This window comes from Aphidius gifuensis, linkage group LG3 (assembly GCF_014905175.1).
Source record: "Aphidius gifuensis isolate YNYX2018 linkage group LG3, ASM1490517v1, whole genome shotgun sequence".
Taxonomy (NCBI): Eukaryota; Metazoa; Arthropoda; class Insecta; order Hymenoptera; family Braconidae; genus Aphidius; species Aphidius gifuensis.
Genome location: NC_057790.1, coordinates 22,522,726 through 22,539,476, shown reverse-complemented (window position 1 = coordinate 22,539,476; position 16,751 = coordinate 22,522,726). Strand labels below are relative to the sequence as shown.

General features: G+C 24.1%; 1 protein-coding gene across 3 annotated transcripts; it reads left to right on the top strand.

Annotated features, from left to right (window-relative positions):
* The first annotated feature begins 434 nt into the window (after positions 1 to 434).
* On the top strand, positions 435 to 16,625 carry LOC122852928 (dihydropyrimidinase). 3 transcript variants are annotated; one of them, XM_044153061.1, is made up of 11 exons: positions 435 to 779; positions 7,395 to 7,489; positions 8,047 to 8,359; positions 9,877 to 10,056; positions 10,137 to 10,250; positions 11,104 to 11,336; positions 12,988 to 13,324; positions 13,391 to 13,546; positions 13,629 to 13,908; positions 13,990 to 14,065; positions 16,457 to 16,625. In XM_044153061.1, the coding sequence occupies exons 1-11, from the start codon at positions 741 to 743 to the stop codon at positions 16,482 to 16,484; spliced, it is 1,851 nt and encodes a 616-aa protein (XP_044008996.1). In that variant the 5' UTR covers positions 435 to 740; the 3' UTR covers positions 16,485 to 16,625. The 3 variants fall into 3 exon arrangements, with proteins under 3 accessions (XP_044008996.1, XP_044008995.1, XP_044008997.1); XM_044153060.1 differs by lacking the exon at positions 11,104 to 11,336 and adding an exon at positions 12,108 to 12,340 and having other exon boundaries at positions 16,457 to 16,619; XM_044153062.1 differs by lacking the exons at positions 11,104 to 11,336; positions 16,457 to 16,625 and adding an exon at positions 12,108 to 12,340 and having other exon boundaries at positions 13,990 to 14,570.
* Positions 16,626 to 16,751: the final 126 nt, after the last annotated feature.

Sequence of the window (16,751 nt, the reverse complement as noted above, 5' to 3'; positions counted from 1 at the left end):
TATAAGAAAAGCACACTCTTCTTCATCAACAATAAAAAAAACCACAAAATTTAAGACTCATATATAAAGTTGACGATTCGAATCTCCTGCAAAAATAAAAATAATAACACCTGATGAATTTAAGCCAAAAGAAGAATGAATAATATTCAAACGACATATAAGAATAGAGTCTTGTGGTTTACCAGGTAATAAAAAATATACAATTACAAAAATAAAAAAGTATTTAAACAAAAAGAAAATAATTTTATGAACTTTTGTTGGTTTAAATATTCCCGGTTAAGAGAGAGTATGTCTTTCTCTCACTTCAACTCATCATATGAATGATAATTCGTTGGGTATTGTTTGAGTGGGAAAATATCAACCAATAAAATTGATTAATTCAAGTCAACAGTGGGGATAGATGCATTTCATTTTTTTACAAAGCAACGCGCACGAATATCTCGACATCAGTCGATCGCAAGGTCCCGGTTATACAGACGCGCAAACTCAAACTTAATATTCCATTTTATATATCAAAAAAACCTCCACCCAGAAATATCTTTTTCTAGTTTATTATAAAAAATAAATCTACAAAATATATATATTTTAAAAAAATAAGAAAAATTGTGTTCAATATTATAGTGATAATTAAGTTAGTGATTAAAAATAATTAAGCGTAATTATTTGTGGTACAAATACCTCTTTTGGCGGGACTGTTATTGTTACTGTGTTTAATAATTTTTATTCATAGTTAAAACAAAATGAGCACCCCCGTGAAGAAGGTGCCGATCCATCTGCAGGTGAGTTTTTTTTATTACCTTTTTTTTTTCGCTCCAAAATTTAATTCATTGAATTCATTGATTTACTTTTTTTTTTAATTACAAAAAATTGTACTCGTGATGTCTGGCGAATGCTCAAGTAGTATTGAATTTATTACGTTTTTTTTTAAATAACATTTTTTTTATTTGAAGGAATTCTTGTTGTTGCTTTTTGCTTTTTTTTTATACCGGAATTTTAGTCCATTTTTGTTTTGGAATTTATTTCAATTTGAAGCAGTAAAAAATGATTATATTTATAGATAAATAATCAGTATAATTATTTTTTTTTTAAAGCTAATTGTTTAATGTATTTATGAGAAAAAAAAAAATTGTTATAGTTGTTTTATTTTCGATAAAATAAATTGTTTAATACCGGTGTATTTTTGGCATCATGATTATTTTTTTTTGGCATGTTAAATACAGGTATTTGATCTTTTCGTAACTCTCAATTTCGATAGAGTGGATGCTCACTTGATGATGAGAAGAATATACAAGTGTGTAATAAAATCAAAAGTTAAAATTATCCACTTATAATATCATCCAATAATATCGACATTATTACTACATCTATTTATATTGTAGGTGTTTAATTATTACGTAATATATGATAATATTTATAAACAGGTGTTTATAGATTGAAAAAAAAAAAGCTATCAATTAATTCACAAAAAAAAAAAATCTAAAAACAATTTACATAATGAAAAATTTATGGAAAATTAAAATTTATTTATTTAACATACATTGAGCTTTAGATAATGAAAATATTTTTTTATATCAAATATTTTTTCATCATGTTATCATGAGTGTTTTTCTTATCATGTTGTACATGAAAAACTACTGAAATCAGAAAATTAAATTTGTGTTTATTTGACATACTTAATCCTCATCATAACGATGGTGTAAAAATAAAATTTTTACTATATTTTTTTTTGTATTTTTAAAACGAAAAAATACTTTGTATTTTATTTTTATTAACATGTGGTATGTAATATGGGTTCATGTGGGTTTGTAATAGAAAATTATATTTTATTTGTTTTTTTTTTTTCATTTGAGGATAGAGTAAAAGGCGTTTCCCATTTTGATGTGAGTTAAAATTACAGCTTGATAGTATGTTCTATTCCCTAAATGGAAATCAGTAAGTGGGCATCAAAAGTATATCGGCAACTTGAATGTCGAAGTCACTTGAAACTTGTTCACGGTGTTGATAATAAAAAAAAAAAAAAAACATTTATATAGATATATGTTGCGGCTTGGAAGGTAGAAAAGTCATACTATAACTCTTTTTTTTTTTTTCTGTTATTTTTTATATACTGCGTTTGTATATTATGCATGTATTTCTATTTAACTTTCAGGGGCATATTACTGCTATGCGGCTGCTTTGAAGTACAAGAAATTTAACAAAAAAAAAAATAAATTCAGAATAATATAGTTGCTAATGAAGTAACATACATGTTGCTCTATTTTTTTTTAAATAATATATTTTTTATAATCAATTTTAATATTTAAATTATTCATTATTGCAAAAGTATTTATTTATTTTATTTTTTTTTTGTTGACCTATATTTTACAGACGAACAAATGATTGAATGAAAATCAATATAATCCTGAAATTAAGGGGAAAAATGGCCCATATTAGGGGAAGTAAAGAGTGAGCGTGAAATAATAATATATAATATTAAATTTCGAGGGGTTGTTAGGTGTCTTCACACGTGTCCCATAATCTTTAACAATATAAAATCAAATTCTTTAATTAATGCTTTAAAATTATCTACCAAAAATTACTAGTATGTTTTTTATTTATTATTTACTGTTTGCATGGTCAGAAAAAATATGTAGTTCAAGACTTATTGATCCACCTATCTTGACGCAACACGCGCCTCGATGTCTCCCATTGTATATATTCACCACCTGGCACGTGATATAATTTTATTTTTTTATTTCAACAAAAAAAATAAAAGCGATTATTAATTTACTAATTTCATTGTATATAAATATTATTTAACAGTCATTTTATTTCGTCAAACTAAAAATTATATTTATTTTTAAAATGTACATGTTATTTTTATTAACAAGAGTATTTTTATTATTTTCTTTTGAAACTGTAATTTGAAGATATTGATTTATCAGTACAAAACGCCTTTATTTGCGTGATAAAAATCTCATAAAATTTATTTAACTTTATTGAATGTACTTTGAACATTTTTATCATGTTTTCAAGTTTAAAAAAATATAATCTATCTGCATGTCATAATTAAACTTTGATGGATTTAATATTTTTTTTTTTTTTCGTTTAGATGGATTATTGGCTGATCTTTTTACGACAGATTAATAATTTTTTTTGTTTTAAATTTAAAAATAATTTTTGAGAAAATATATTTTTAAAATAACAATGTATGCAACTGACAACCGGAACAAAAATATTTTATATACCGTTATTATTTACGGTTGTTAGAATGATCTAACAGGCAAATTCGTCTCGTTCTGCATTTTTGATTTTCCTTTGAATTACAGTTTAGATGTATTAGTTATTTTATTATTATTTTTTACGTTGTATTAATAATTATTTTATTCATGGTGATTTTTATTGTGTAAATGCATTTTTTTATTTAATATATTTGTATTTTTTTTTTTTTTTCAAATCAACGACCTCAACTTTGCACAAGTACAATACTAGTAGAGTCAAATCGATAGTTCGTCGACACTACGTCGCGTCGTCCACGTTTGCGTCGTCCACGTTTGCGTCGTTGACGCAAGTTTAATATATTACTTGCACGCGAAACAAATTTATATTTATGGATCTTCACACATACATTGATGAGATAATTCAAAGCCATGGTTTTACCTCCATAAATAGATTGACACTTTATTTTTTCAAGTATTTTTTTTTTCTTATCTTTTGTTGGTTTTTATTTATTTATTTTTAAATATTATTTTTAGCTTTTATTAATCACCATTGGAAATTATATTTTTTATTTTTATACCTGATAATAGCTAAACATCGTTGATAATATTTTTTACATTAATTTTACATTTAAAAAATTTATTTTTATAAATTTTTATCTTTTCTTTTTTACTGTTTTAAATTTATTTTTACTTTTTTTCTTGCACATTGTACTACTTGCTATTTTTTCTATTTCTGTTGAATTTTCTGTCACAAACACGAATATTTGTCTGGTTTTAAATTTAGTTTATTTCGTGCAACTTTAACATTCGCCAATGATACCAAGAAATTCTGACATTGAGCCAGTGTAAAATAGGTCGAAAAGTATTTCTCTCAAAATGAATTAACCACATCTAATTACATTTTTTTTTGTATTTAAAAAATTATATTTTCTCGTGTTATTATAATATGTACATTTGATAAATAGGGGGTGGGTGTAGGTTGTTGATTTGTGATAAAAATAGACAGACCAACTGGAGAAGACAGTACACACTGAGTACAGCCAGGTGTGACCTGTACGTTTGTCATTTCCGGACAATGTAAACATTTTATTTGCAAGTCAATTAGACCATGCACATAACAACAATATATACATGACCCTTTTTATTATTTATTTATAATATTTCTTTACAAATTAGAATACTATTTTTCAATATTTTATTTATTTTAACACATATGAAGACCCTGACATAATTTCGGCTAGATCAGTGTTGGCACATTGGCCAAATAGTGAAAGTTTTCAGACTATAACCCGTTACATAATTCTTTTTTTAGACTTATTTTAATATTTATTTTTTTAAAAAAAACTAAAACGGAGTATTATTATTTTTTTATGGAAACTTTTTATGGAAGATTGTCTTGATAAATCAACTGAGTGAGTCACTATTCTTAGAGGGTCAAAAACTAATGATTCATCAACCCTTTTATTGCTTTTTTTTATATTTAATAAAGGATATTTATGTATTTTAATATATACAAATGCATTTTAGTCAAACTGACGTGTTGATTTTAGTTAAAATAATTAAAATATATATGCTGTGATTTTTCGAAATTCCATCAATGTGACTGGTGATTACTCCAGCATGTAATATGTCTTTGTTCATATACCATTAGTTGTTTTTTTTCCTTTTTTTTTTATTTTAAAAGCTTATAAAATTAGGTTTTACTTAAACACATGTGTCTGGCACATTTTATAGGCTCTACTTGTCTAGCCTCATTTTACAAAAAAAAAATTTAACAAGGTCTTTTGTAACTTTGTAGTTTTGTAATTTTATATTTCATTTAATTGAACAAATGTTTTTCTAAGGTCACATCAAGGTTTGTTTATGCCAAAATCAATTTGTTAGTTTAATCAATAATTTTTTTTAACTTTATTTAAAATAATTATATGCTGAAAATAATATTTTTTTTCAATTGTTTGCATGTACTTAAAGACAAGCCATAAATATACAAGCTCAGTAATTTTTAAATACATAAAAATTTGTACGAGTAAATGAATAATATATTTACAACGTGGAAGTGAATTTTTAATATTTGTTTTTTTTTTTTTTTTTATCGTAAAGATTAGTATCGTTAACAGTACGAATACTGAGGGCACCCTCGACTTGTCCTTTTAATTGTTTTCAGCCACAATAGCGGCATAATATTTTCTAGAATAATCTGTATATTATCTACAATATGAATTCATGTACATATACTTTTAACTTCTGATACTATGGGGTAAACCCAGCTGCAACTTTTCTTTTTAAAATATCACCCTAAAAAACCTTTTACCCGATGGAAGTGTATATACCAAATGCAAAGAGTTTTGTTACGAGTAATCGTGGTAGTATATTGAAATGCACATTGCTACATGGGACTTTGCTTTTTCATTATTATCATTCTTTTGTTTTTTTGTCTTCAAACCGTTCTGCTGATATGGAATCTTTTGTCTATTCTTAAATCAATGTCTCAGTCTCCATTTTCATGTGAAAAATATTTTTTAACCACTGTATCTAACGAGAAAAATTATTGTTTTTTTATGAATCTTCAATTTTTCAGATATTTGAATACCTCTTTGCTCATTCTATACTCCTGTTATGAATTCTTATTTTTTTCAAAGAAAAATTAAGGAAATTTTAAATTCATTATATTATAAAAGAGGTAACGTTTAAAAAATATCAAATACCTCTTTGCTAATTATATTCTCCTAATACAAAATGCTATTTTTTTTAAATTTCGCCGGACGAAAAATTTTTTTTATTAGGGAATTATATTTTAAAAGAGGTAAACTTTAAAAATTATTGAATACCTCTTTGCTAATTATATTCTCCTAATACAAAATGCTATTTTTTTTTAAATTTCGCCGGACGAAAAATTTTTTTTATTAGGGAATTATATTTTAAAAGAGGTAAACTTTAAAAATTATTGAATACCTCTTTGCTAATTATATTCTCTTAATACAAAATGCTATTCTTTTTTTAAATTTCGCCGGACGAAAAATTTTTTTTAACAGGGAATTATATTATAAAAGAGGTAAACTTTAAAAATTATGCAATACCTCTTTGCTATTTATATTCTCCTAATACAAAATGCTATTTTTTTTAAATTTCGCCGGACGAAAAATTTTTTTTATTAGGGAATTATATTTTAAAAGAGGTAAACTTTAAAAATTATTGAATACCTCTTTGCTTATTATATTCTCCTAATACAAAATGCTATTTTTTTTTAAATTTCGCCGGACGAAAAATTTTTTTTATTAGGAAATTATATTTTAAAAGAGGTAAACTTTAAAAATTATTGAATACCTCTTTGCTTATTATATTCTCCTAATACAAAATGCTATTTTTTTTAAATTTCGCCGGACCAAAAATTTATTTTATCAGGGAATTATATTAAAAAAGAGGTAAACTTCATAAATTATAATATACCTCTTTGCTATTTATATTCTCCTAATACAAAATGCTATTTTTTTTTTAAATTTCGCCGGACGAAAAATTTTTTTTATTAGGGAATTATATTTTAAAAGAGGTAAACTTTAAAAATTATTGAATACCTCTTTGCTAATTATATTCTCCTAATACAAAATGCTATTCTTTTTTTAAATTTCGCCGGACGAAAAATTTTTTTTAACAGGGAATTATATTATAAAAGAGGTAAACTTTAAAAATTATGCAATACCTCTTTGCTATTTATATTCTCCTAATACAAAATACTATTTTTTTTAAATTTCTCTTATGTGCTCCTTTGTTCTTAATACATCGACAAATTTTCTATGCAAAATTATTAGGCAAACATAAAGTTGAAAGAGTTATTTGTTGAATATAATCATAACCAATAACGCTACTAAATTTGTAAATTATGCAAATATAAAAATTGAAATAAAAAAAAAATTAATTAAATCAAACATTTGATACTTGTTTTCAACAATGAACTTCAATTATTTTATTGTATGTAAAAAATACACAACGGCAATCATCAATTGATGTAAAATAATACATAATCAAGTTCACCGGATGCAAAACTAATCAGTCCTTCACACGTAATAATACTACACACTATAATAATAAACAGTAAACATTAAAAATCATGACTATTGTAATTTTCAATTTAAATTATTTAAATGACATTAATAATGAACTAATGACTTTTTTTTTTTTAAACTTATTATTTTACAGAGTGCCCAAAATCGTTTATTAATAAAAAATGGAAAAGTCGTTAATGAAGATGGAATGATTGATAGTGATGTCTACATCGAAGATGGAATAATAAAGTAAGTAATTTATATTATTAAAAAAATATAAAATTGTATTTATTAAACCTGACTTTACATTATAAAATATTTTATATATTTTAATTTTGTTGACACACAAAGAAAAAAAAAAAAAATTTAACACCGGACACGACCTTATTTAAAATCCCCCTTGTTTTGAATAATCCAATATGTTTTGTGCCTTGCAGGCATTTCTCTCCGTGATACGCAGAATATCCTGAAGATTAAACTCCTGATTTTATATTAAAATAACCCCACACTATTCAAGCTCTAATGAATCCCCCAACTGAAAATAAACATCTATTATAATATTTAAAATAATTCATCAAATATAAAAAATTCAAAAAATTAATCTGAAAACATTCAAGCACCGATCAAACAAGTTTTGTTTGTTTTTATTTTTTGTATCACTCTACTTAGTCACTTGATACTTGTAATGATATTTGATATACTTTTACAAGTCATCTACAATGGCCCTAATTACTTTTGCAAAATAATAATAAATAATAATAAAATTATGTAAAAAATTTTAATAAGATATTTTTTTTTAATTTCAGACAACTTGGACGTAACTTGATAATTCCAGGTGGTACTAGGACAATTGATGCACGTGGAAAATATGTAATGCCTGGTGGTATTGATCCACATACACATTTTGAATTGGAATTAATGGGAGCTAAATCAGTTGATGATTTTTATCAAGGAACAAAAGCTGCTGTTGCTGGTGGAACAACGATGATTATGGATTTTGTTATACCTTACAAAGATGAAACACTACTTGAGGCATATGATAGATATCGTACAACTGCTGATGAAAAAGTCTGTTGTGATTATGGTCTACATGTTGCTATTACCAGCTGGAATCCAAAGGTGATGATATATTTATTTATATTATTAAAATTACTAACGTATTGACATTTAAATAATAATTATGTTGGTGAATTTTTCATGATGAGAATTAATGAGTGCAAGGTTTTAGGTCATTGTGACACAAGCAATTTATGTGTGTAGTTTTTTTTTTTTTAATTTCGCACAATTCTTTCTGTCTCTTTTGATGTCTCCAGACCATTCAGTCACATCATCAATTGAGTGATGAGATAATCAATGAAATAACAATTTAGTTATTTATTTAAAAATAAAATTTATTAATTTATTTGAAATTTGATATGGCTTCATTTTCAAGAATATATTACTCAATTTTTATTTTTACATTTAATAATAAAGATAATATTATCATTCGTATATGTGAACAGAATAAATAATTGTATTTTAAAACGGGAAACGATTAGAGATTATTACATTTGTTAACTAAATTGCAGATAAAAATTCCCTCGATTTAAAATTTTCGTGCTATCATAGAGTTAGTTTTTTTTTTAACTTGAATATAGTTGATCAAATAATCAATACAGAGAATAATGAATTTTTCTTTTGCCAAGTTCATATTAGTTTTAAATTATTTAATTAATAATTTTTTATCTTTTTTTTTTTTTAATTATATAATTAATAATTATTTTTCTAAATTGATTGAATGATTTTTATTTATTTTTTTTTTTTAAATTATAATTAATTGATTGGTAGTTTGAAAATTGGGTCACTGGAACGTAACAAAACTCCGGATGTTGAAGCTAAAAGGTGACTAAGTAATACAGTGTCTAACTTTTTTTTTTTTTTCCATCAAATGCATTGAAAAAAAATTTACATGCTTGCATTATAAAAATCATGGGATTTTCTGGCATTTAAAATTATAAATTATTTTTTAATTCTAATTTTTCTTTTTAAGATTCATCATAGAAATCAGTCAAGATATGCCTCATTGTTTTTATTTATAAATAATTCCCACATTTTAATTAACAATTAAGTCCCGTATTTATTACATTCATTTTATTTATATCATCATAATTGCCATAATTAATTTAAATTTTTTTTATTTCTTTTTATGGACTTTTAATTTAATTTAATTTGTTTTTATTTTCTTTAATTTCTTCTTTTTTTTTATAATTGTTTTTCTTTTAAAATATACAGATCAATTAAATTACTTTTTATTTATTAAATGTTTTATTTTTCAAAAAGATGTTTACTTTTCTTGGATATATTTTTTTTTTCAATGCTAACATCATAAGCCACTTTACCTAGTAAAAAAGAGGTGATAGCAATCAACTATCATTCTCTGTTTTGCTTCGTTGAAGCAGATCAAATGCATAATGTTGAACAAAAAAAAATATAATCTACAACTGGAAAATGAGTGAAAAGAAATATTTAAAAAACCATTACAATTTAAAGAAAATTTATATAAAAATGTTGTTATTAATTTCAAGATAAATTTCTCATCAATGATGTAGAGAAAAAAAAAAAGTAACAAATATAATTATTAATTTTTTTTTGTTCAGGTAAAAGAAGAAATGGCAATACTTGTTCAAGAACACGGTATCAACAGTTTCAAGATGTTTATGGCATACAAAGATCTCTTCATGCTTAAAGATTCAGAACTTATTGAAGCATTCACTGTCTGCAAAAATCTTGGTGCTGTTGCAATGGTTCATGCTGAAAATGGTGATATTATTGCTATGGTAAAAAATACAATAATTTATTTATTTTACTACTTTGTATATATATTATTTAAAAATAATTTTATTGTATGAATTTTTAGAATACTAAAAAACTTCTTGATGCTGGAGTAACTGGTCCTGAAGGCCATGAATTATCACGTCCTGAAGAAGTTGAAGCAGAAGCTACAAATAGAGCTTGTGTTATTGCCAATCAGGTAAAAAAATTATTCTAATAATTTAATTTTCTTCAAGCATGAATTATTTTTCTATATATAATTTTTCAATTTATTATTATTATTCTTTATCTAAGAATGTTAGTTTATTTGTAAAGCTATCAAATGGAATGTAATTTATTTAACAATATTTGTACAGTCAATGTCACAAAAAAATAATATATAATAATCAAGTTTGATCGAAATAAAAATACGCCGACAGTAGTGTCAGGGTGTTGAAGAATAACGACCGGATGTCAGTGAAAAATCATTCTAAAATAACTAGACAGTACAATGCATACAACCATATAATTTTTTTTTTAAATCAGCATCAAAAAAAAAAATAACTTCAAGCTTTTACACACAATTTACTTTAACTCACATTCTCAGTTACAATTCTTGTTTTTTATTTTTATATAAAACCTAATTGAAATGATGAAAACATGCATTTTATTTTCACTCCATAAAAAATTAAATCTTATTTTATTTAATTAACAATCCATGGAATTGTGGTAACTTATTTGAACAAAAAATTATATACAGAAAAAAAATAAAAGTAAAATTCCATTAAAATCCAAATATGATAATTAAATTAATTTTATAAATACAGATAATATATTTATTAAATGATGAAAATAATTTTTTATTCAATTATTGCCTTGGAATTATTATTTTTATATTCTGATGTTGATAAAGCCCCACGAGTTGTGATGATACGGCCAACAAACACAAATGATTATTGATTAAAAATTAAATGTATATTTTATGTGACATTGATTGGACCAATTGGAAATAAATATTGTTCATCTATCTATTTGCACGTTTAAAAAAAACACTAGTTAATATATGGGCACAGGTTTGCTGTCCATTATACGTAGTGCATGTAATGAGTCGTAGTGCTGCGGAAGTTATTGAATCAGCCAGGAAACGGGGGGTTTGTGTTTGGGGAGAGACACTTGCTGCGGCCTTGGGTACTGATGGTACAAAATGTAATCATAGCTGTTGGAGACATGCTGCTGGACATGTACTTAGTCCACCATTACGACCAGATGAAAATACACCACGTGAACTTATGAATAAACTTGCCACGTGAGTGTCAATTGTCCTTCATCAAAAAGACAAATTATACAAAACAAAAAAAAAAAAACTAGACAAAATGATAATAAAACTATCAACAATAAATAATAAAAAAAAAGGAGAGGAATAAGTTCAAGATCATCAACTCCAAGTTCATGGGAACTTGTTTGAGTTTTTTTATTATTTTTTTATCATTGTTATTATTTATTTAATTTTTTTTCTGCATATATACCTATTTAACTTTTTTTTTTTTTTTATTTTATCTCAATCATGAGAATTGATGTGGATTAATTGATCATTGAGGCTTCTTGAATCGTCTCAATAATAAAAAAAAAATTGTCGGTATCTTCTTTTAGGTCAGAAGAAGCGTCGAGCAATTCCGCAACATGAACAATCTCGTTTAACGATTTCTCTTTGCTTTTTTCTTATTTTTTTTTTATTTTTTTTCAACCAGTTTTGTAAATCAACAAACTTTGTCACATTGAATTTCTCAAGATAATCATTTATTTATATATTTTTAAACATTGACTGTTGTCACATATTTTATTATCGCACTTAATAAAAATAATGTTGCATGATTTTATTTATTATTCAGTTTTTCTTTTAAATAATTTATTGTATCTACACGCACACACAAAAAGAAAAAAGTAGTAACTATTTTTTTGCATGAATTATTTGTAAATTGCACGAGTCTACTTTCTTCCTTATTTAATTAGTAAAGCTATTGAATGTACGAATGAATGTTGAAATGTATAAATGAAGAAAAAATAAAAAAATTATCAGGTGAACTGTCCGTTGTTTATTGGACCGGTGATGAGTAAATCCGCAGCAGACGTGATATCCGCGAGACATGATAATGGTGGTGTTGTATTTGGTCAACCAATTGCTGCCAGTATTGGCATTGATGGTAGTGAATTGTATGGAAAAGACATAAACAAGGCATGTCGGTTTGTCACGAATCCACCACTAAGACCGGATTCAACAACACCCGCATACTTGATTGAAAAACTCAACGAGTAAGTAACGATTTAATCAACAAATAGACAATCACGTATATCAATCAAAAAATAAATATATACTACAATTTAATTTAATATTAATGTAATAAAATGATGAATAATATATGTATTGTAAATGTTGTTGGAAAGTAGGTGATAAAAATCAAAATTTTTTTATTTTTTATAACTCAAATTGGAAACTTGTTTAAATATGAAAATATAAAAAATAAAAATTTAATCAATTTCTAATTTTCACGATAATTCCAATTATGGTTTTTGGAAAGTGTTGAATTTTCATTTGATTAATATAAAAATGTATATTTACTTTTTTTTTTATAAATAAGTGTATTATTTAAGTTGTGAGGAAATAGTATATAATTCAAACTAAACAGGAAGTGTATTTTATTACAAGTGAGAGCGTGCTTCTCGGTTATTTACTTACTAACATACTGATTTATGTCCCTGAAATATATATATTTATATTTAGACTTATCAAGTTGAAAGAAAAACTGAATAAATCATAAATTTGATGCAACATGTCAATTGATAAATAAATAAATAAAAAATTCAAATTATGTAATTGATATAAATATTATAAACTCAAAGTCTCAAGTCTTGCTCAATTTAATATTGTATAATTTGTATTATTTTTATTTTATAAATAGAGATGGTCTTCAGTGTACTGGAAGTGACAATTGTACATTTAATGCTGATCAAAAAGCTTTAGGAAAAGATGATTTTTCTAAAATACCAAATGGAGTTAATGGTGTTGAGGATAGAATGTCTGTTGTATGGGAAAAAGGTGTTCATTCTGGTATAATGGATCCAACAAGATTTGTCGCAGTAACAAGTACAAATGCTGCAAAAATATTTAATTTATATCCAAGAAAAGGTGTTATTGCTCTTGGTTCTGATGCTGATATTGTTATATTTGATCCAAATAGAAAAAAAGTTATATCTGCTGAAACACATGTTCAAGCTGTTGATTTTAATATATTTGAGGTAAATAAATATCCTTGTTTTGTATAACTTATATTTAACATTTAATAATAATTATTTTTTAAAAAGGGAATGGAAGTTAGTGGAACTCCAGAATATGTTATTGTCAATGGTCGTGTTTGTCTTGATGACAGTGATGTTAAAGCTGTTCATGGATATGGAAGATTTGTGGAAACTCCAATATTTCCTCCTTATGTTTATGACAAAATTGAACAAAGAGAAAAAGTATTTTTACCTTAAGCTGGATATAATTATTTTGTTTAATATAAATTTAATATTAATTTAATTAATTTTATGCTAATTTAAGAGACCACGAGGTGTTGCTAGAACACTTGAAGATGAAAAAAGATATGCTGATGAAGATTTAGCAATAGCCAAAGCTCGTGAAGCAGCTAAATTAGCAGCATCAGCAGCAAGAGTATTACAAATAAATCAAACAAATGGTAATCATCATATTCAAAAACCAAGATTATCTCAGGTATCATGTACACCAACACTTCCTGAATCAGCTGTTGTTACACCATCAGCAAAAGGTCCACGTCTTGAAGGTCAACGAAATCTTCAAGATTCAACTTTCTCTATTAGCGGTAAGTAATTGTTTTTTTTTAATAACAAAAATTAACTTTACAACATCTATTTATTTATGTAATTTTTATTTTATTATCCAGAGGATGTTGATGAAACTCGAAGAGCCTGTATTCGTGTTAATAATCCACCAGGTGGTCGCAGTGCTGGCGGTTTTTGGTAAATTAATTATCAACCTAAGTTCATATATGCTTTACCCCAGGGTTATTTAATTCAAATTGGTAGCGAAAAAGGAAATAATAATTATTAAATAAAATCAACCACGTATCATAATATAAAACAAAAAAAAACTCAACGTTCCCTTTCATCGCCTCATTTATTATTTGCATCATTTTCACTTATTCTCGCTATTCACCAAATATTAATCATTAAGATTTAATAAAATATATATATCAAGATGCGTAAAAATATATAAATAAATAAAAACAAATATCAACAAATATATATTGCAAAAAAGGCAAGCTTAAAACAAAATGAAATATTTATAATAATTTTTTTATCTTTATTAAGTTGATTAATTAAAAATTTAAAATTGAGCAGCTATTTTATAAACTTGATATTTATAATTAACAAGATAAAATTTTTATTGTATTTAATATAATTTGTCCTCTCAGGAAATATCCCATGTCTAAAAAGGTAATTGGGAACAAAAAAAAAAAAATAATAATATTCATGAATAAAAGGGCAGACAATTTCCAAATAATATTTACAAATTTCATTTGACAAAAGAAATTAATCATTGGTTCAATACTAATAATATGTTAAATTGATTTTATGTAAATTAAAAATAAATATAACAATTGAATAAATAAACTTAAAACAATTTCAAATTTAATTCAATTGTAATATTAATTTTTTAATTATATATAAATTCATTTTAATGGCATTAATAATAATTCATTAATTCATTTAATTATTCAATAATATAATTAGCCTATAAATTAATTTTATTCATTCATTTATTTGTTTAATTTATTTATAAATAATTTTACTTTATGAAAATAATGAAACATTTTATTTTTAACAATGGTTATATTTAAACCATCACACATAATTTTTATTGGTATGTTTATACTAAAAATTGGGGGAGTTTAAAAAAAAATATATATATTAATAAATTAAACGTAAATTATATGCTTGAATATTCAAAAATTATTACGTATATCAACAAGAAAAAAAAAAGAAAAATAAAACGCACAAATTATTAATTACTTAATTATTATTTTTCTTATTGATTTAAGTAATATTATTGCATTGATCTTTACAAATCAGTATAAAAATAAATAAATAAACTGAATAATAATTTAAAGTTTTGCAATGATAAAAAAAAAAAAAACAAATAATATATGTATGGACATTGTTGCAATTCTTAATAATTTAAATACGTTATTATTATTTTTGTTTTATTGTTTAAAAAAAATTTTATTGATAAATTATGAAAAATCTTATTATGTTCTGTTTGTAACGTATTTTATTAAATTCATGAATTGTAATTATGATTCATTGTGAAAGTAAATAAACGTGTAAATTTTATGCTTTTAAATTTAAAAAAAAAAAATGAATATAATTTCTTAATTTTAATAATTAATTATCTTTCGTATAATTAATAAGTGTTTAAATAATTTATTATATTCATTTTTAAAATAATAATATAAGCAGTTAATCAATCACTGTGTTTATTTATATTTAAATTCATTATTGAAAAATTATTGGTCTATTTTTTTGTATGGTTTGTAGTAATATTTATTTCATCAATAATTTTCAGTTCAATCGAAAAAAGGTTAGCAATTTTAAATAAATGCAAGTGTTTGATTACTGATATTATTTATGTGAGTTGATCATTTAGATATTTCAAAATTAAAGTGATAATTATTGTGGGTTTTTCACTATAAACATGCATGCATCACAATTAATGTCCCCAAATTAATTTAAAAAAGAAACGCATCTAAAATAATTGTATCCAAGCTTTTTTCTACGAAAATTTTATATAATCAAATAAATATGAAAAATAAAAAAAGCTCTAACAGAGCAAATGATATCATCGAATAAAATTGAGAAAGCTAATTAAGTAAATCAAAGGTTCCAAATGGGTCAGAGTGTCATGATTTGGGTAATAGTTATAAATAATAAATATTTCACTATAATGAACCATGGACATGCAGCAAAATAATTATTAAAAAAAAATTAAAAATACAACAAAATGGTGAGGAGAAAATAATAATAAATAAATGCTTATTTATAACAAATTTATGCTGAGTAATTAACATTGACAAAAATAAATAATGCATAACAAAAGAAATAAGTAAATTTAAAAAATAATCAATTGAATGAATGGAATATAAAAACAAAAAATAAAAAATAAAATAAGATGTCGTAATGCAATTAAATTAAACATCCATTTGTGTCTGTTAAAATGTATGCTTCAAATAAAAAAAAAATAAATAAAATAATGCATAATTATTGTTTTCTAATCAAGTTGAAAAAAAAACAAAAAATTCATAATTGCATATTAATTATATTTATTAATATTACTAATTAAATAATTTACAGGAGTTGCAGAGATGAAAATTATCCTTGATATATTTTCGAAAAATGTTATCTGGCTGTTGAGTTATTAATCAACAAGTGTGTTGTTAAAATTCATCATCATTAATCAGTCAATTATTAACTGATGATTTTAAAAAATAAATAAATAATATTTACATTTGATAAATGTCTTTACATACAGCTTTTTATTATTTTCTTTGTTTAATTTTATTTACAAATACTTACTTAAAACCTGAATAATTAAATTAATTATTTCCTCAATTTTCTAATGATTTTCTTTTTACGTTTGGCTTTAGTC